General features: G+C 46.0%; 1 protein-coding gene across 1 annotated transcript in view; it reads right to left on the bottom strand.

Annotated features, from left to right (window-relative positions):
• EPHB1 (EPH receptor B1) overlaps positions 1-21,062 on the bottom strand; it is a 652,092-nt gene that overhangs the window by 204,013 nt on the left and 427,017 nt on the right. Inside the window, 1 exon segment of the mRNA XM_029062965.2 lies at positions 5,522-5,677. Coding sequence (XP_028918798.1) covers positions 5,522-5,677 — 156 coding nt within the window.

Raw genomic sequence — 21,062 nt, 5'->3', positions numbered from 1 at the left:
ACCAAAATTCCTAGGTTGGTCTATAAAAGCAAGGGACAAGGGTTGGAGCCGATGCCCGTTCTACATGATTAGAAGCCGGATTGGTTTTCTTGCAATGCTCTTGTCAGAAGGAGCATCACAGAATCTCCAGCGATCATGTCAACCATTCCACCCCACTGGGCAGAATTGCCCCTCATAACCAGCCTGGACAGATGAGGGTCACTCCGAGTCCAGCTCTCCACAGGTGGAGAATCCATTCATTCTTTCAATCATATTTATTGAGTGCTTACTGTATGCAGAGCACTGTAGTAAGTGCTCAAAAAGTCAATTTGGCAACAGCTAGAGACCATCTCTACTCAATAACGGGCTTACAGCCCAGAAAGGGGGAGACAGACAGCAAAACAAACCAAGTAGACAGGATCAATAGCATCAAAATAAATGAATATAATCATAGCTATATACACATCATTAATAAATAAAATAATGAATATGTACATATATACACTCCCTCTTTAGCTTATCATACCATTTCAGGTCCCTTCCATGATTACTTCTCCTTTGCCAACCGCCAGCATTTTCCATTTAGAGCACTTGGGCCCCCCAGAATAAAATAAAATAAAATAAACTGTGGTATTTGTTAAGCACTTACTATGTGCAAAGCACTGTTCTAAGCGCTGGAGGATACAAGGTGATCAGGTTGTCCCACTTGCGGCTCACAGTCTTAATCCCCATTTTACAGATGAGGTTACTGAGGCACAGAGAAGTGAAGTCACTTGCCCAAAGTCACACAGCTGGCAAGTGGCCGAGCCAGGATTGGAACCCACGACCTCTGACTCCCAAGCCCGGGCTCTTTCCACTGAACCACACTGCCTCAAGGCATTCATTCATTCATGCATTCATTCATTCAATCGTACTTATTGAGTGCTTACTGCGTGTAGATCACTGTATTAAGTGCTTGGGAGAGTACAGTATAACAATATATCAAGCTCATTTCCTGCCCACCACAAGCTTACAATCTAATGGGGAGACAGACATTAATATAAAATAAATGAAATTACAGTTACCAACATAAGTTCTACGAGGCTGGGAAGGGGGACGAACAAAGGGAGCAAGTCAGGGTGACACCGAAGGGAGTGGGAGAAAAGGAAAGGAGGGCTTAATCAGGGAAGACCCCTCGGAGGAGATGTGCCTTCAATAAGGCTTTGAGGCGGGGAGTGTAACTGTCTGTCAGATTTGATGAGGAAGGGGGTTACCAGGGCAGAAGCAAGACGTGCGTGAGGGGTCGGCAGCAAAACAGATGAGATCGTGGCACAGTGAGAAGGTTGGCATTAGAGGAGCGAAGTGTGCAGGTTGGGTTATAATAACAAATTAGGGAGGTGAGGTAGGAGGGGTAAGGTGGCTTTGTGGAAAGAGCCCAGGCTTGGGATTCAAAGGGCATGGGTTCCAATCCCAGCTCAGTCACTTGTCTGCTGTATGAGTTTGGGCAACTCACTTCACTTCTCTGTGCCTCAATTACCTCATCTGTAAAATGGGGATTAAGATCGTGAGCCCCATGTGGGACAACTTGATAACGTTGTATCAACCCCAGTGCTTAGAATAGCATTTGGTACGTAGAAAGGGCTTAACAAATACCATAATTATTATTATTTTTCCTCTAAGCTTTGCTGTAACGTGTTATACTGTTGTAACACTGGTACTCATTCTCTGATTTACATACTGTCGAGCCAAACTTCAGAGCCTCTTCTAGAGCAAACCCCAAAGACAACATCAATATCTGCTAAGCGTGGGAAGGTTAGGCAGCGTGGCTCAGTGGAAAGAGCCCGGGCTTGGGAGTCAGAGGTCATGGGTTCTAATTCCGGCTCCGCCGCTTGCCAGCTGTGTGACTTTGGTCGAGTCACTTCACTTCTCTGGGCCTCAGTGACCTCATCTGGAAAATGGGGACTGTGAGCCTCATGTGGGACAATCTGATTACCCTCTATCTACCCCAGCGCTTAGAACAGTGCTCTGCACATAGTAAGCGCTTAACAAATACCAACATTATTATTATTAAGATTTACCCATGTGGCCAACTGTGAATAACAGTAGTTTTATTTATTAAGCGCTTACTATATGTCAGGCACTATACTAACCCCTGGGGAAGACATAAGCTAATTAGGTTGGGCTCAGTCCCTCTCCCACCTGGGGTTCACAAGACTCTGAGATTTAAGATTAATCCCTGTTTTACAAATGAGGGAACTGAGGCATAGAGAAGTGAAGTGACTTGCCCAAGGTCACCCAGCAGACATGTGGCAGAGCTGGGATTAGAAACCAGGTTCTCACGCGCGGGTCCGTGGTCTATCCACTGCTTCTGTGACCTAGTAAACTGTGTCTTAGTAAAACAACGACTTCTAGATGTGTTTTCAGGATGCTGATGTGTTTGAATATCGACCAATAAAGTTCTCGTATCTGAAAAATTATTTACTTTGGTGATGCACAATGACTTTAAAACAGAACAGATGGCACCTCCAATTAGAATGCTTAAAGGAAACCCTAATTAGATGATAAAAGCCAACAAATTGACTTTTTCATACAGTACTTCAGTAGTATGCTATAAATCATATATATAATGAGATGCAATAAAATAATAGATTTATTTACATTTGTTCTGCCTGGCACTTCGCCTTGCCAATGATGAGTAAATGGATTAGCAAAATGGAAATATCTAATGTCCTTATAATATCCTACCCGGGCCCTATAGAGAATCCCATCTAGAAATACCGCTGAAACAATTTTACACGCACTGGTGATAAGATTTGAAGACCAGAGCGCCTTGGCTGTAATTACCTGGGTCATTCAAGCCAGAAAAAGCCGATCATGGCTGAGGATGCCTGGGCCTCGGAGAGGCTGCTAGAAACTGGGCTTCCTGCCCTGCTCAGCGGGAGGAGGCCGAGGGTGGGTGGGATGCTGGGGCTAGGGCTGCCCGGTCTCCATCCTCCTTAGGCTGAGAGCCTCGTGTGGGATAAGGACTAGGTCCGATCTGATTAACTTGCATCTATCCCAGCGCTCAGTACAGTGTCAGAGGCCTCGCTAAGCAGAAGCAGACAAGGGGATCCCTGTGATGTACTGACAAGCAGTGTGGCTCAGTGGAAAGTGCCCGGGCTTGGGAGTCAGAGGTCACGGGTTCTCATCCCGGCTCTGCCACTTGTCAGCTGTGTGACTTTGGGCAAATCACGTAACTTCTCTGGGCCTCAGTGACCTCATCTGTAAAAAGGGGGATTAAGACTGTGAGCCCCACTTGGGACAACCTGATTACCCATATCTATCCCAGAGATTAGAACAGTGCTGGGCACATAATAAGGGCTTACCAAATACCATCATCATTATTATTATTATGTGAATTATGCCGGGCATGTAGCATGATGTGATGATATATCCAGCCTTTTGGGGATTTCCAGCTGAGGCCCACTGAAACTGGAGTGTTTTTGTAAGAGCCCTTGAGCCCTGCTACTTACTCCAGAGCCTTTGTTTTGCCCTCCCGAGACTGTCTGGTATAAAACCAGATGACTGGCCACGCTAATAATTGTGGGATTAATTCATTAATTCATTCATTCATTCCTTCATTCATTCATCCACTCCTACTGATTAAGCAGTTACTGGATGCAGATCACTGTACTAAGCAGTTGGGAAAGTACAATACAGCAATAAAGAGTGACAATCCCTGCTCAAAATGAGCTCACAGTCTAGGTGGGGGGAGACAGACAACAATACAAATAGACATCAATATAAATAAATGAAATGACAGGTATATACATAAGTGCTGTGGGGCAGGGAGAGGGCGGAAGAGCAAAGAGACCAACTCAGGAAGACACAGGAGGGAGTGGGACATGTGGAAAAGTGGGGCTTAGTCTGGGAAGGCCTCTTGGAGATGTGGCTTTGAAGACAGCTTTGAAGACTTTGAAGTAAGGCTTTGAAGAAGGGGGAGGGTAATTGTCTGGTGGATTTGAGGTGGGAGGGCGTTCCAGGCCAGAGACAGGATCTGTGGGATATGTGGTATCCAAGAGATGATCACTCTCCCCACCTTCGAAGCTGTACTGAAGTCACATCTCCCCCAAGAAGCTTTCCCTGTATAAGCCATCTTTCCCTCTTCTCCCACTCTCTACTCTTTCATCCTGCACTTGGTTTTCTCTCCCTTTATTCACCCCTCCCTCATTCCCAGAGCACTTATGTACATATCCATAATTTATTTAATTATATTGCTATCATATTATATTGCTATTATATTAACCCTGTCCAGACTGTATATGAGCAGGGAACATGTCTACCACCTGTTATATTGTACTCTCTCAAGCACTTAGTACTGTGCTCTGCACGCTGTAAACACTCAATAAATATGATTGATTGACTGATTGATTATTAAGTGCTTATTATGTGCCTTGGGTTTGCACTAGGGGATTGTTCTAAGATCTGGTCACCCCTGGCCACCCCCTGGACTGTCTTTTCGTGGGACAATAATAATAATGATGATGGCATTTGTTAAGCACTTACCATGTGCAAAGCACCGTTCTAAGCTCTGGGGAGGATACGAGGTGATCAGGTTGTCTCACGAGGGGCTCACAGTCTTAAAGGCCATTTTACAGATGAGGTAACTGAGGCACAGAGAAGTTAAGTGACTTAAGTGTCACACAGCTGACAAGCTGCAGATCCGGGCTTTGAACCCATGACCTTTGACTCCCTAGCCTGTGCTCTTTCCACTGAGCCACGCTACTTCTCTAGGTGCCCCCGCTGAGGATACTATCAAGCGATAATAATAATAATTATGCCATTTGTTAAGTGCTTATTACGTGGCAAGCACTGTTCTAAGTGCTGAGGGAGATACAAGCTAATCAGGTTGGACACAGTCCAGGTCCCACATGGGGCTCCCAAAACTAATCCCCATTTTAGAGATGAGGTAACTGAAGTACAGAGAGGTAAAGTGACTTGCCCAAGGTCACACCGTTGACAAGTGGCGGTGGCAAAAATAGAACCCAGGTCCTTCTGACTCCCAGGTCCATGTTCTATCCTCTCGACCACGCTGCTTCATTAATGTATGTATTCATTTTTTAATTTCATGTGTTACAAATTGAGAAGCAGTGTTGCCTAGTGGAAAGTACCCAGGCCTGGGAGTCAGAACACCTGGGTAGCAATCCTGATCTGATATTTAATGTTAATAATAATATAAATTATGGTACTTGTTAAGGCCTTACTATGTGCCAAGCACTGTTCTAAGTACTGGCGAAAATACAGGGTAATCAGGTTATCCCACATGGGGCTCACATTTTTAATCCCCATATTACAGATGAGGTAACTGAGGCACAGAGAAGTTACGTGACTTGCCCAAGGTCACACAGCAGACAAGTGGCGGAGCCGGGATGAGAAGCCATGACCTCTGACTCCCAAGCTTGGGCTCTTTCCACTAAGCCACGCCGCTTCTCTACCCTCCCCCCCCTTTCCAATCTTCCAGGTCCTTCTCCCCCACTTCCAGGATAGATCCAACCAGGCCCAGGCAATGGAACCAGCTACTTACTGGTGCAGGCCACTTCCGGCGGGTCCAAATCTGCCCGGTAATACCCAGTGCGGCAGATACAGATGGGAGAGGCTTCCGCCGGAGAGCGGCTGTTGGAGGGGCACTGGGAGCAGACCCCCACTTCCTGATTCGCCCTGAACATTCCCGCTGGGCAAGCTGAAACACAAGGAGACAAAAGAGAATTCATAAGAAGAGAAAGAGGCAACACATTTAATGGATTTGGGAGCAAATTAAATCAAAGTGGTCTTTGAAAGGCCAAATGATTCGACTTAGATTAGCATATTTTAGACTCATCATCGGGAGGACTAATTCTCTGAAGAAGGCACTAATGCTAGGAAAAGTCCGGGGAAAACATGGAAGAGGCAGACCGGCAGCTAGATGGAGACCATAACAACGATAACAGAAGAAATGCTAGAAAAGTTACAGATTATGGCAGAAGTACAGGAGTTCTGGAGAAAATATATCCCTAGAATCACTATGAATTGGAAATTTCTCAAAGGCACTTGATAATAATAATTTGTTAAGTGCTTACTATGTGCTGAGCATAGTACTGAGGGCAGGAGGTAGATTCGAGGTCATCAGTTTGGAAACAGCCCCTGTCCCACATAATAATAATAATAATGTTGGTATTTATGGATAGGCCTCTGTTTGACTCTCCCTCTTGTAGTCGCAACTGGTAGAATACCGGAAACTCTCCAGGTATGGCCCTGGGAAGGGGCTTAACAAGTACCATACTAATCATTATCATTACCATTATTGTTATTCATGATAATAATGTTGGTATTTGTTAAGCGCTTACTATGTGCCGAGCACTGTTCTAAGTGCTGGGGTAGACGCAGGGCAATCAGGTTGTCCCACGTGGGGTTCACAGTCTTAATCCCCATTTTACAGACGAGAGAACTGAGGCACGGAGAAGTTAAGTGACTTGCCCACAGTCACATAGCTGACAAGTGGCAGAGCCGGAATTCGAACCCATGACCTCTGACTCCAAAGCCCGGGCTCTTTCCACTGAGCTGTGTTGCCACATGCGACTCACAGTCTTAACTGGGAGAAAGTAATTATAGTAATAATAATAATAATAATTATGGTACTTGTTAGGTGTTTATTATGTGCCAAGCACTGTTCTCAGCAATGGGGTAGATACAAGTCAATCAGGTTGGACACAGCTGCTATCTACCCCAGTGCATAATACACTACTTGGCACAGAGCAAGTGCTTAACGAATACTATTATTACTATCATCATTAGTAAGTCACTTATCTATTCCTTAGTTTCCTCATCTGTAAAGTGGAGATAAAACATCTGTTCCCTCCCTCCCTCTTAGACCGTGAGCCCTAGGTGGGACACGGACTGTTGTTCGATCTCTAAAATGGGGATTAAGACTGTGAGCCCCACGCGGGACAAACTGATTCCCTTGTATCCCCTCGCCAGTGCTTAGAACAGTGCTCGGCACATAGTAAGCGCTTAACAAATACCATCATCATGGTTATTATTATTATCTGATCATCTCATAGCTGGTTTTAGAGAAGTGTTTGGCTCATAGCGCTTACTAAATATTATCATAATTGCAGCTGCAAGCCAGGGGAGGTCGAGGAATCTAGAGAAGCTCTGGGGTCCCTAGGACTGCCTTCTCCCCAGATCACGCACTTCTCCCCAACACCTCCACAGGCAGAGACCATTAAGAAGGGAGAACCATCATTCATTCATTCAGTGGCATTTTTTGAGTGCTTACTGCGTGCAAAGCAGTGTACTAAGCACTTCAGAGAGTACATTAGTGGAAAGAGCCTGGGCTTCGGAGTCAGGGGTCATGGGCTTGACTCCCGGCTCTGCCACTTGTCAGCTGTCGTGGCTCAGTGGAGAGAGCCCGGGCTTTGGAGTCAGGGCTCATGAGATCGAATCCCAGCTCTGCCACTTGTCGGCTGTGTGACTGTGGGCAAGTCACTTCTCTGTGCCTCAGTTACCTCATCTGTAAAATGGGGATTAAGACTGTGAGCCCCACGTGGGACAATCTGATTCCCCTGTGTCTACCCCAGCGCTTAGAACAGTGCTCGGCACATAGTAAGCGCTTAACAAATACCAACGTCATTATTATTATTAGCTGTGTGACTGTGGGCAAGTCACTTAACTTCTCTGTGCCTCAGTTACCTCATCTGTAAAATGGGGATTAACTGTGAGCCTCACGTGGGACAACCTGATTACCCTGTATCTACCCCAGCGCTTAGAACAGTGCTCGGCACATAGTAAGCGCTTAACAAATACCAACATCATTATTATTATTACAACAATAAACACACATTACCTGCCCACTACAAGCTTACACTATCAGAAGCCCTTAGAAATGTTCCAGTGCTGTCAGGCTATCATCATCGATGATAATTATCGAATACTTACTATATGTAGAGCACTGTATTAAGCTCTTGGGAGAGTCCATTACAACGGAGTTGGCAGACACATTCCCTGACCGTAATGAGCTTACGGTCTACGGTGGCTAGCGGGTTGCTATGTGAAGCGTGGAGGATTTGGGGACTCCAGCCTCCAAATACTGGTTCGAGCTATTGATTTTGATTTTATTACTATAGGCTGTAGAATTTATTATCAACTGTTTTCTGAATTTTCACTCTTATTGAACTATGTATCCAGTGTTTCTCACTGCGATCCCTGAGAGTCTGAATTGATTATCCTGAATTACCCCAGAGCTTATCGCAATGTTTGGAACATAGAAAACCCGTAATAAATGCCTTATCTAATTAATGTGTAGAAGAACTAAAGTCTCTGGGATTTCTGACTGCATTCTTGCCCCAGGCTGATTATCCATCACCTCTGGTAATCCAACAACCAGGTACAACCAGGAGGAGTTAGCCAAATCAGGGGAAAAAAAGTTTGGAAAACCAAACAAAATTGAGTGAATGTTTATCTAGGAGAGACAAAGTCAATTAGTTTGGAATGTCTGACTCTTCTGCTATCTGAAAAAGCCATAGGCCTAGTTAATTCAGATAATCAACTCTCTATAGTACTCAAATTCTACAGGCAATTACTCATCCCCACTTGAAAGCCTTATGAAAAACACATCTCCTCCAAAGGGCCTTCCCTGACTAAGCCCTCCTTTCCTCTTTTCTCACTCCCTTCTACGTTGCCCTGATTTGATCCCTGTATTTATCGCCCCCTCTCAGCCCCAAAGTACTCATATCTGTAATTTATTCATTTCTATTAATCTCTGACTCCCCCTCCAGATTGTAAGCTAGTTACAGGTAGCAAATGTGTCTGTTTATTAATACTGTTGGTGTTTGTTAAGCGCTTACTATGCGCAGAGCACTGTTCTAAGCGCTGGGGTAGATACAGGGTGATCAGGTTGTCCCACGTGAGGCTCACAGTTTATCCCCATTTTACAGATGAGGTAACTGAGGCACAGAGAAGTTAAGTGACTTGCCCACAGTCACCCAGCTGACAAGTGGCAGAGGCAGGATTCGAACTCATGACCTCTGACTCCCAAGCCCGTGCTCTTTCCACTGAGCCATGCTGTTTATTGATATACTGTGCTCTCCCAAGCACTTCATACAGCTCTCTGCACACAGAAAGCGCTCCATAAATACGATCGCATGAATGAATTTGGATCCTGTTGAAACTGGGGTGTCTTGTGCATTGATCTTCCCATTTTAATAGTTTACAGCTAAATATAGGCCATTTTGGTTAAAGTAAACCTAGGTCCTTTTGATAATGAAATATATAGCTGATACAATCCATCAAGCACTCCCAGCCCCATACTCTTTCCACCAGGCCACATTGCTTCTTAATATCTGCTTTTTCGTTTGTGTTATTTACCAATAGATAGTAAGCTCCTCGAGGGAAGGGACTGTGCCTTCTCCCTAAACCATATGCTCCCATACATCCAATACAGTGCTCTGCACAGAGTAGGCTCCCATTTTATACCGTTGACTAAATGATGGATCGAAGGAACTTACCACCAAAGAGAGACGACACAAACCTGAACACGTAAAATACATATAAGCACACCCAGACTGTACCATAAAGCAACCGGTGACACAGTAGCTACATCCAGCTAATGGTTTATTAAATGATTGCTTAGCTACACTATGGACAGGGTGAGGTTTTGGGGGGTTTGTGCTATGGATGGGAGGGGAGTAGGTTTTGGAGTAAAGGGGAGTGAAAGGGAGGGAATGATGTCTTTTTGTTACTCTGCAGGGATCATGTCTACTAACTCTATTGCACTGTACTTTGCAAATTATGCTCTAAATACATTATGCTCTGCACATAGTAATGATAACTATGGTATTGGTTAAGCGCTTACTCTGTGCAAGGCACTGTACTGAGCGGTGCTGTAAACACAAGCAAATCAGGTTGGACACAGTCCCGGTCCCACATGGAGCTCACGGTCTCAATCCCCATTTTACAGAAGAGGTAACTGAGGCCCAGAGAAGTAAAGTGATTTGCCCTAAGTCACACAGCAGATAAGCGGCAGAGCCAGGACGAGAACCCATTACACCATGTTCATTCATTCATTCAATAGTATTTACTGAGCGCTTACTATGTGCAGAGCACTGTACTAAGCCCTTGAAATGTACAAAGCGGTAACAGAGAGAGACGGTCCCTGCCCTTTGACAGGCTTACAGTCTAATCGGGGGAGACAGACAGACAAAAACAGTAGCAATAAACAGAATCAAGATAGCAATGTCGCGACTCTAGTAAGCGCTCAATAAATACCATCGCTATATCCACTGATATAGGACGGGCAGAGATTGAGAGCTCTTTAAAGCTTGGCTAAGAAGCCGTCTAATCGGGATAGTTCAGGAGGCTGCCGGCCTAGGTGATGACAAGGACTGACTGAGCCTTCTAGATACCTTTCAGGCCCAGGATTTTCTGGGCTGGATTCTGTTTATTGCATTCATAGCTAGAGAAGGCATCTTTTTTTTCTCTTTTCTCAGATTAAAAGCTTTCGCACCTTAAATTGGATGAGTTAGTTAATGGAATAAACAAACTCCTTTGAAATTTCAAAGTGGCAGAAGTGGTTCGGAAACCGCTTCGCTCCCCGCCCTCCCCGCTGAGCGAGCAGCTCTTGAACAGCAGGTCTCCGGGCTCTAGTGGCAGCTGATAAGGGAAAGAGGGAGGGAAGCGGGAAGAGTCGGAAGTTGGAAAGACAGCGGAGGCGGAACGAGGGAGCGGGGCACGGAGAAAGGCGGGTAGCCCCGGAGATACGGGCCGATTTTGTCTCTGCCCCAAAATGGCCCCTGAAAACCACAGGGCCCATAAATCAGTCAGTCATTCATATTTATTGAGCGCTTCCTGTGTGCAGGGCACTGTACTAGCATTTCGGAGAGTACGCTGTAGCAGTATAAGAGACACATTCTCTAACCAAAATGAACTTGAGGTCTACAGGGGGAGGCAGACATTAATATAAATAAATGAGGCATTGGAGGGTTGTGGGCAGATGGTCTGGCCCTTCAGGACCCCTCTGAGAGACTGGAGAGACATAGAGGAACTGTGCGAGGTTCTGGAGAAAGGACACGTTGAAACCACAGGGAGATGGGGCCGCCTATGGTCTGCTGTGTGACCTTGGACAAGTCACTTCACTTCTCCATCCCTCAGTTACCTCATCTGTAAAATGGGGATTAAGACTGTGAGCCCCACGTGTGAGAAGCAGCGTGGCTCAGTGGAAAAAGCACGGGCTTTGGAGTCAGAGGTCATGAGTTCGAATCCCAGCTCTGCCACTTAGCTGTGTGACTGTGGGCAAGTCACTTAACTTCTCTGTGCCTCAGTTACCTCATCTGTAAAATGGGGATTAAAACTGTGAGCCCCACGTGGGACAACCCGATTCCCCTGTGTCTACCCCAGCGCTTAGAACAGTGCTCTGCACATAGTAAGCGCTTAACAAATACCAACATTATATGGACTGGGTCCAATCCCATTAATTTGTATATACCCCAGTGCTTAGTAAAGTGCTTGGTACATAGAAAGCATTTACCACAAATAACATGAAAAAAATTGAAAAATGATAGTGGCATTTATTAAGCACATACTCTATGTAGAGCACTGTATGAAGCGTTGGGGTGGATCCAAGATAATCAGGTTCCACACGAGGCTCACAGTCTAACTAGGAGGGAGAACAGGTATTGAATCTCCATTCCGTGGATGAAGGAACTGAGGCACAGAGAAAAGTGACTTACCCAAGGTCACATAGCAGGTATGTGGTAGAACCCAGGCCCTGACACTGCTGCCTCTTGAAGAGACTCTATCACCCGGATCCCTGACCTGCGAAAACGGAGGTCCCATGGAATAGCGAAAACCCCTTCATGTCTGACGGACCACTCCTGTCCCCATATTCAGTGCCCTACTAAAATCAAATCTCTCCGAGGCCTTTCCTGACTCAGCCCTTTTGCTCCTCTCTTCTGTGTTGCCTTTGCTTCTGTACCCCTTAATGACTGGTCTGTACTCTTTAATAATTTTGCTTTTCTCCCTACCCTCACAGCACTCATGTACATATCCATCGGTAATTGATTTTAAAGTTTGTCTCCTCTCCTAGGCTGCAAGCTTCTTGTGGGTGGGGATTGTGCTTCCTTACTCTCCTCTACTGTATTCCTCCAAGCACTGAGTACAGTCTTTGTACTCTGTAAGCACTCAATAAATACCATTGATTGATTGACTGATTGACCGATCTCTACGTCACCCATCCAGAGATGGCCCAGTTTAGAGGACCTAAGCCTTCGGACACAGCGAAAGAACTGCTGAGAATTTGAAAACAGTAGGCCACCCAAAGAAAATCATGTTATCATAAAAATCTGAAGGGCTGTTTTCTCTCTTCTTCTTTTTGGAGGTTTTCTTCCTACTAACAATAATTAGGGTGTTTATTAAAGCATTAAACTAATTACAGAGGATGAAACTGTCCCAGTATCAAATAATCTAAGAAAAAAACAGGTACCTTATCCCCATTTTACAGCTGTCAAAGTGAAGCTTAGGGAGGTTAGGTAACTTGCCTGAAGTCACATAGTAGGTCAGTGGCAGAGTTGGGATTAAAACCCACGACTCTCAAATTTAGAACCCATGACTCTCAAATCCCAGTCCCATGCCTTTTCCACTAGGATACAGACCACTTCACACTACGCAATTTCAATTCCTATTTGGGTCAGTACAGACTTTGGAAATAACATGGGCTTGGGAGTCAGAGGACATGGGTTCTAATCCCGGCTCCCCCACTTGTCTGATCTGTGACCTTGGGCAAGTAACTTAATTTCTCTGTGCCTCAGTTATCTCATCTGTAAAATTGGGATTGAGACTGGGAGCCCCATGTGGAACAATTCTAAGTACACTGTATCTACCCCAGAGCTTAGAACAGTGCTTGGCACATAGTAAGCACTTAACAAATACCATAATTATTATTACTATTAGTTGTGGTTGAAGATTTGGATTGAAAGTCTGCATGAATGTTCTAGTTAGAAAATATGTTCTTCAGAGAGTCACATCTCAGATAGGCATAGGCTGGTGACTGATGGCTTATTGTTTCCCCAAAATATCAGAGATTTGAACCCATCGATCAAACATGTTTATTAAGTGCTCCCTGTGTGCAGAGCACTGTACTAAGCACTTGAAAGAGTACAATATAACAGAGTTGCTAAACACATTTCCTGAGTTCTGATTCTCCTCTGCAAATGAGGTTTATGTCTCCCATTTTACTTTCACACTACTAAGCTCCCCCCTCCATCGTTTGAACATTTCAGGTCCATACAAAAATATCTCTTTCTTTGGGACACTGCCTACATTACAGATCAGGTCATCTTCAGAGCTTCACTAAAATTACATCTCTTCCAGGAGGTCTTCCCAGCCTAATCTCAAAGCTCCCTAATTTAATAATTCTGGCATTTGTTAAATAGTTACTCTATGCCAGGCACTGTACTAAGCACTGGGGTGGATACAAACAAATCAGGTTGGGCACCGTCCATTTCCCCCATGAGTCTCACAGTCTTAATTTCCATTTTACAAATGAGGGCAGTGAGGCACAGAGAAGTCAAGGGATTTGCCCGAGGTTCCACAGCAGACAGGTGATGGGGGTGGGATTAGAACTCAGGTCCTCTGACTCCCAGGCCCGGGTTTTTTCCACTAGCGCATGCGGCTTGCTGCTACCCAGAAGGTCAGAGGCCTCAGGTATTTATTACCTGTGCCTCCAGGCAATTCCAGCTTCTGACCTCATCTTGACCAATCTCTGTCCTCCCCACTTCTCCATACCCAATTTCATTAGCACTAATTGATTGTCCATTATGCCCCCCCATTATGATCTTGGACCCTCAATATTCATTTATTTATTCATTCATTCATTCAATAGTATTTATTGAGCGCTTACTATGTGCAGAGCACTGTACTAAGTGCTTGGAATGTACAAATCGGTAACAGATAGAGACAGTCCCTGCCCTTTGACGGGCTTACGGTCTAATCGGGACGGGCTTAGAGTTTCACTTAGTAACTCAACCTATCCCTCTCTTCTCCAGAGCACTTATTCAATAGTATTTATTGAGCGCTTACTATGTGCAGAGCACTGTACTAAGCGCTTGGGATGAACAAGTCGGCAACAGATAGAGACAGTCCCTGCCGTTTGACGGGCTTACAGTCTAATCGGGGGAGACGGACAGACAAGAACAATGGCACTAAACAGCGTCAAGAGGAAAAACATCTCGTAAAAACAATGGCAACTAAATAGAATCAAGGCGATGTACGATTCATTAACAAAATAAATAGGGTAACGAAAATATATACAGTTGAGCGGACGAGTACAGTGCCGTGGGGATGGGAAGGGAGAGGTGGAGGAGCGGAGGGAAAAGGGGAAAATGAGGCTTTAGCTGCGGAGAGGTAAAGGGGGGATGGCAGAGGGAGTAGAGGGGGAAGAGGAGCTCAGTCTGGGAAGGCCTCTCGGAGGAGGTGATTTTTAAGTAAGGTTTTGAAGAGGGAAAGAGAATCAGTTTGGCGGAGGTGAGGAGGGAGGGCGTTCCAGGACCGCGGGAGGACGTGACCCGGGGGTCGACGGCGGGATAGGCGAGACCGAGGGACGGCGAGGAGGTGGGCGGCGGAGGAGCGGAGCGTGCGGCGTGGGCGGTAGAAAGAGAGAAGGGAGGAGAGGTAGGAAGGGGCAAGGTGATGGAGAGCCTTGAAGCCTAGAGTGAGGAGTTTTTGTTTGGAGCGGAGGTCGATAGGCAACCACTGGAGTTGTTTAAGTAGGGGAGTGACATGCCCAGATCGTTTCTGCGGGAAGATGAGCCGGGCAGCGGAGTGAAGAATAGACCGGAGCGGGGCGAGAGAGGAGGAAGGGAGGTCAGAGAGAAGGCTGACACAGTAGTCTAGCTGGGATATAACGAGAGCCCGTAATAGTAAGGTAGCCGTTTGGGTGGAGAGGAAAGGGCGGATCTTGGCGATATCGTAGAGGTGAAACCGGCAGGTCTTGGTAACGGATAGGATGTGTGGGGTGAACGAGAGGGACGAGTCAAGGATGACACCGAGATTGCGGGCCTGCGGGACGGGAAGGATGGTCGTGCCATCCACGGTGATGGAGAAGTCTGGGAGCGGACCGGGCTTGGGAGGGAAGATGAGGAGCTCAGTCTTGCTCATGTTGAGTTTTAGGTGGCGGGCCGACATCCAGGTGGAGACGTCCCGGAGGCAGGAGGAGATGCGAGCCCGAAGGGAGGGGGAGAGGACAGGGGCGGAGATGTAGATCTGCGTGTCATCTGCGTAGAGATGGTAGTCGAAGCCGTGAGAGCGGATGAGTTCACCGAGGGAGTGAGTGTAAATGGAGAACAGAAGAGGGCCAAGAACTGACCCTTGAGGAACTCCAACAGTTAAAGGATGGGAGGGGGAGGAGGCTCCAGCGTAGGAGACCGAGAATGATCGGCCAGAGAGGTAAGAGGAGAACCGGGAGAGGACAGAGTCCGTGAAGCCGAGGTGAGATAAGGTATGGAGGAGGAGGGGATGGTCGACGGTGTCAAAGGCAGCAGAGAGGTCAAGGAGGATCAGAATGGAGTAGGAGCCATTGGATTTGGCAAGAAGGAGGTCATGGGTGACCTTAGAGAGAGCAGTCTCGGTTGAGTGGAGGGGACGGAAGCCAGATTGGAGGGGGTCTAGGAGAGAATGGGAGTTAAGGAATTCTAGGCATCGACACTTATGGGCATATCATTAAAGTCAGTCACTTCCAACTACCTATAATTCTTTTTAATAATAATGGTGGTATTTGTTAAGCGCTTACTATGTGCAGAGCACTGTTCTATGCACTGGGTTAGATACAGGGTAATCAGGTTGTCCCACGTGAGGCCCACAGTTAATCCTCATTTTACAGATGAGGGAACTGAGGCCCAGAGAAGTTAAGTGACTTGCCCTCAGTCACACAGCTGACAAGTGGCAGAGCCAGGATTCGAACCCATGAACTCTGACTCCCAAGCCCGGGCTCTTTCCACTGAGCCACGCTGCTTAGATCTGTCTCCTCCAGTAGACTGTAAACTCTTCAAGGGCATGATTTGTACCTTCTAGAAAAGAAGTGTAGCCTAGTGAAAAGAATACAGTTCTGGGAATCAGAAGACCTAGGCTTTAATCTTGGCTCTGCCAGTTGCTTGCTGTGTGATCTAAGCAAGTTATTTTACTTCTCTGTGCCTCAGTGGCCTTAATTTTAAAATGGGGACTCGGTGTCTGTTCCTCTCTTACTTAGATTGTGTGCCCCACATGGGACAAGGACTGTGTCCTACCTTATTAACTTGCAACTACCCAATGTATAGACCAATATTTGACACATAGGAAATGCTTAAAAATACAATAACAATAATAATAAAAACTCTTTTGTACTCTCTCAAGTGCTTAGTACGGTGCTCTACCTAGAGTACACACTCAGTAAATACTATTAATTTATTGAGAGACTGATCAGGACAGCCCAGATATTGCAGCTTCATATATTTATCATGGGATTTACTTCCATTATGTTGCTTTGTCTCTGAGTCTAAAAATCTCTCTACGCTTTGGCAAGGGTAGAAAGACCTGTGGATACGTAGAGAACCCTTTTCTGTAATAATAATCATATTTGCTATTAATAATTGTATTTAATGATGGCATTTATTAAGCGCTTACTATGTGCAAAGCACTGTTCTAAGCGCTGGGGAGGATACAACATGATCAGGTTGTCCCACGTGGGGCTCACAGTCTTAATCCCCATTTTACAGATGGGGTAATTGAGGCACAGAGAAGCTAAGTGACTTGCCCAAAGTCACACAGCTGACAGGTGGCGGAGCCGGGATTTGATTATCTGCTTATTTGTTATTTGTTATGTCCTTACTATCTGTCAAGGACTGTTCTAAGCGCTGGAGTAGACACAAGTTAATTCGGTTGGACACGGTCCCTGTCATTATTTCATTAATTTATTCAATCGTATTTTTTGAGCGCTTACCATGTGCAGAGCACTGTACTAAGCGCTTGGGAAGTACAGTTCAGCAATAAAGACAATTCCTGACCACAGTGGACTTCAAGTCTGGCAGGGGTGGGGAGACAGATCTCAAACCAAGTAAAAAGGCATCAATAGCATCAATATAAATAAATAGAATTGTAGATACGTACATATATACACAATTCCTGTGGGGCGGGGAGGGAGGGCAGAGCAAAGGGAGCAAGTCAGGGTGATGGGGAGGGAAGGGTGAGCTGAGGAAAAGGGGGGCTCATTCTGGAAAGGCCTCCTGGAGGAGGTGAGCTCTCAGTAGGGCTTTGAAGAGGGGAAGAGAGTGAGTTTGGCAGGTGTAAGGAGGGAGGGCATTCCAGGCCAGAGGTAGGACGTGGGCCAGGGGTCAATGGTGGGACAGGTGAGAACGAGGCCCAGTGAGGAGGCAGAGGAATGGAGTGTGGAGGCTGGGCTGTAGAAGGAGAGTAGGGAGGTGAGGTAGGAGGGGGCAAGGCAATGGAGAGCTTTGAAGTCAATAGTGAGGAGTTTTTGCTTGGTGCAAAGGTTGATAAGTAACCACTGGAGATTTTTGAGGAGGGGGGGTGACATGTCCAGAACGTTTCTGTAGAAAGATAATCCAGGCAGCAGAGTGAAGTATAGACTGAAGTAGGGAGAGACAGGAGGGTGGGAGATCAGAAAGTACCCTGATGCAGTAATCCCACATAGGGTTTACGGTCTTAATTGCCATTTTACAGATGAGGGAACCTCAGTTCAGGCCCAGAGGGGTGAAATGGCTTGCCTAAGGTCACACAGCAGACAAGTGGTGAAGCTGAAATTAGCATCCAGGTCCTTCTGACTCCCAAGCCCATGCTCTATCCACTAGGCCATGCCACTTCCCAGGCCAGGCTACTTCAGTCATGTTGCAATTGCATCTGGGCGTGTATCTGTCACTGAGCCCGGTTTCTGCTCTTTTGGGGGTCTATAGCAGCAACTGCATGAGCTGCAGCTTAGGTTTCAGAACAGTGGTAAAAATAATAATGATAATAATAATAAAGATAGCAATAGTAATTATGATAATAATAGTAAGTAATTGTTAAGGGCTTACTTCGAGCCGAGCACTGTAATAATTCTTGGAATAGATACAACATAACCAGATCAAACACAGTCCCTGTTCCTTTTTGGGCTCACAGCCTAAGAAACAGGGACAACAAGTATGGAATCCCTATTTTAGAGAACCAGCATGGCTCAGTGGAAAGAGCTTGGGCTTGGCAGTCAGAGGGCATGGGTTGTAATCCTGACTCCGACTGCTATGTGACTTTGGGCAAGTCACTTCACTTCTCTGTGCCTCAGTTCCCTCATCGGCAAAATGGGGATTAAGATTGTGAGCCCCACGTGGGACAACCTGATTACCTTGTATCTACTGGTGCTTAGAACAGTGCTTGCCACGTAGTAAGTGCTTGACAAATACCATAATTATTATTACTATTATTATAGAGATGAGGAAACTGAAGCCCAGAAAAATGAAATGACTTGCCCAAAGATCATACAGCAGGCAATAATAATAATAATGTTGGTATTTATTAAGCGCTTACTATGTGCCGAGCACCGTTCTAAGCGCTGGGGTAGACACAGGGGAATCAGGTTGTCCCACGTGGGGCTCACAGTCTTAATCCCCATTTTACAGATGAGGGAACTGAGGCACCGAGAAGTTAAGTGACTTGCAAGTGACCGAGCCAGGATTAGAACCCAGGTACAATTCAGCAACAGAGACAATCCCTTCCCATGATGGGCTCAAAGTCTAAAAGGGGGGAAACAGACATCAAAACAAGTAAGCAGGCACCAATATTGAGTGCTTACTGTGGGCGAAGCACTGTACTAAGCACGTGGGCACTGTTCTAAGCCCTTGGGAGAGTCCAATCCAACAGAACTAGGAGATAAGTTCTGCACCCATAAAGATGGTACTACTTGTTTGGTTTTGTTGTCTGTCTCTCCCTTTAAGATTGTGAGCCCGTTGTTGGGCAGGGATTGTCTCTATCGGTTGCCGAATTGTATACTCCAAGCGCTTAGTACAGTGTTCTGCACACAGTAAGCGCTCAATAAATACAACTGAATGAATGAATAATGAGCTTAGAGTCTAGAAGGGGAGAAAACAGTGACGACTGCAGCGTCACATACCCCAGCATACTGCACAACTTTGTCTTTTAGTCGGGGCATAAACCGGCCCAGCGGTTCATTCTCTTCTGCAGGCTTGGGAGGGCACTGAGCGACACCATCGCTATCTCACTCACACGGAGAACGGTCCGGCCAGGACCCGGCCGATCGAAGCCCCCGAGGTCACCCGGGAACATTTACCCAACTTCACCTCGCCTCTCAGCTCAAACAAATTACACGGCTGCTCGCAGCGTTCTCGACCACTCCCCTCCTCCCCCTCCCCGGTCTCAGACTTTTACCGACACTAAATCCATCATCTTCAGTACTATTACTTTATAAAGAAACAGATTAAGTGTCTCATAAACAGTGCAGTGATTGAGATAATGGAAAGTGCTTCTCATCCCGTCTGCTGCATCAGGATATGAAGCATCTCCAAGCAGCCAGGAAAAGGAAATTAATAGGAGCAAGAGGGAACAGACACTTTGATGCAATTTCCTTGGTAGATAGTGGACCATCTAATCTTTATTGGAGCCCTTTAACCTGTCACTTGGCAGTCACGGAAGGCTCTCTCGCTCACAGTTTTTCTCAATATTGAGAGGAGATAAATGAAAATCTCCAAACATTATTTTATGATTTTATTATTTTGGAGGGAGCTTCTTCCCCCGACTGACAGAGGCTACGAAAACGGACATTCCTCTCCAAATGAAGAGTGAATGAGAATGTTCGGTTCCCTCTGCGGCGCCCGGTGGTCAGAATGGTTCTACTTCTATAAAGATGTACCCCACCGTGCTAAAGTCATGGTTTTATTCCCCTGTTTGCCAGTCTTCTTTCACTCATTCATTCGATCTTATTTATTGAGCGCTTACTGTGTGCCGAATACTGCCCTAAACACTCGGAAGAGTACCCTAGGAAAATAAAAAGATACATTTCCTGCCCACAACAAGCTTACGGTCCTCGTTCTTTGTAAAATGTCTCATAACCTTTTCCTAGGCTCAGAAGGAGTTTGCCAAGTTTTGAGTCCCTAACTTTGGGGCTCAGGGCCTACGTCCAGGATCCGAGATTCATTTTCAGGTTTTCATGCTTTCTGGGAAGACAGGGCATGGAGTTAACTAGGACGGTCCATCCCAGTAGAGTGGTGGGAGAAGGAAATAGAAAACGGATGAGCCAGAGAAATGTCAGGTTCATTCATTCATCCATTCATTCATTCAAACTTGTTGATTGAGCACTTACTGTTTGCAGAGGACTGTACTAAGCGCTTGGGAGAGTAATGTATCTGGTCATTCATTCGTTCATTCATTCAGTCGCATTTATTGAGCACTTTATTGTGTGCAGAGCACTGTACTAAGAGCTTGGAAAGTACAATTCAGCAACAGATAGAGACAATCCCTACCCAGCAACAGGCTCACGGTCTAGAAGACTTTCAATCAGTATTCAGTCAGTTAGTCCATCCTATTTATCGAACGCTTACTTTGCGAAGAGCACTGTACTAAGCGCTTGGGAGAGTATTGCATCCAGTGTTTCAACTCAGTATTCAGTCAGTCCATCGTATTTATTGAGCCCTTACTGTGTGAAGAGCGGTTGGGAGAGTACAATATAACAATATAATGATACGTTCCCTGCCCACAGTGAGTTTGCAGTCTAGAGGGGGAGACAGGCATTAATATAAATAAATAAATTCAGTCACCTGGGTAATTCAACAATCTGATTTCCCCATATCTCACCGATTTACTCATGTCTCACTTGGGCAGGAGGTGGAGCTAGACCAGGATCTGGGCTCTGCCCCTGGGGCCTAGGGCAGATGCTGAGTTGGATAGGGGCAGGGGGGCAACCATCTGGTTTTCCTCCAAAGGTTGCTCTCCCCAACACAGGCCCACTGCTTGGAATAGTGGCTGGAGCATGGGCCTGGGAGTTAAAAGGTTATGGGTACAAATCCTGGCTCTGCCACTTTTCTGCTGTGTGACCTTGCACAAGTCACTTAACTTCTCTG

This window comes from Ornithorhynchus anatinus, chromosome 1 (genome assembly GCF_004115215.2).
Source record: "Ornithorhynchus anatinus isolate Pmale09 chromosome 1, mOrnAna1.pri.v4, whole genome shotgun sequence".
Classification (NCBI taxonomy): Eukaryota; Metazoa; Chordata; class Mammalia; order Monotremata; family Ornithorhynchidae; genus Ornithorhynchus; species Ornithorhynchus anatinus.
This window is presented reverse-complemented; position numbering and strand designations above follow the sequence as displayed.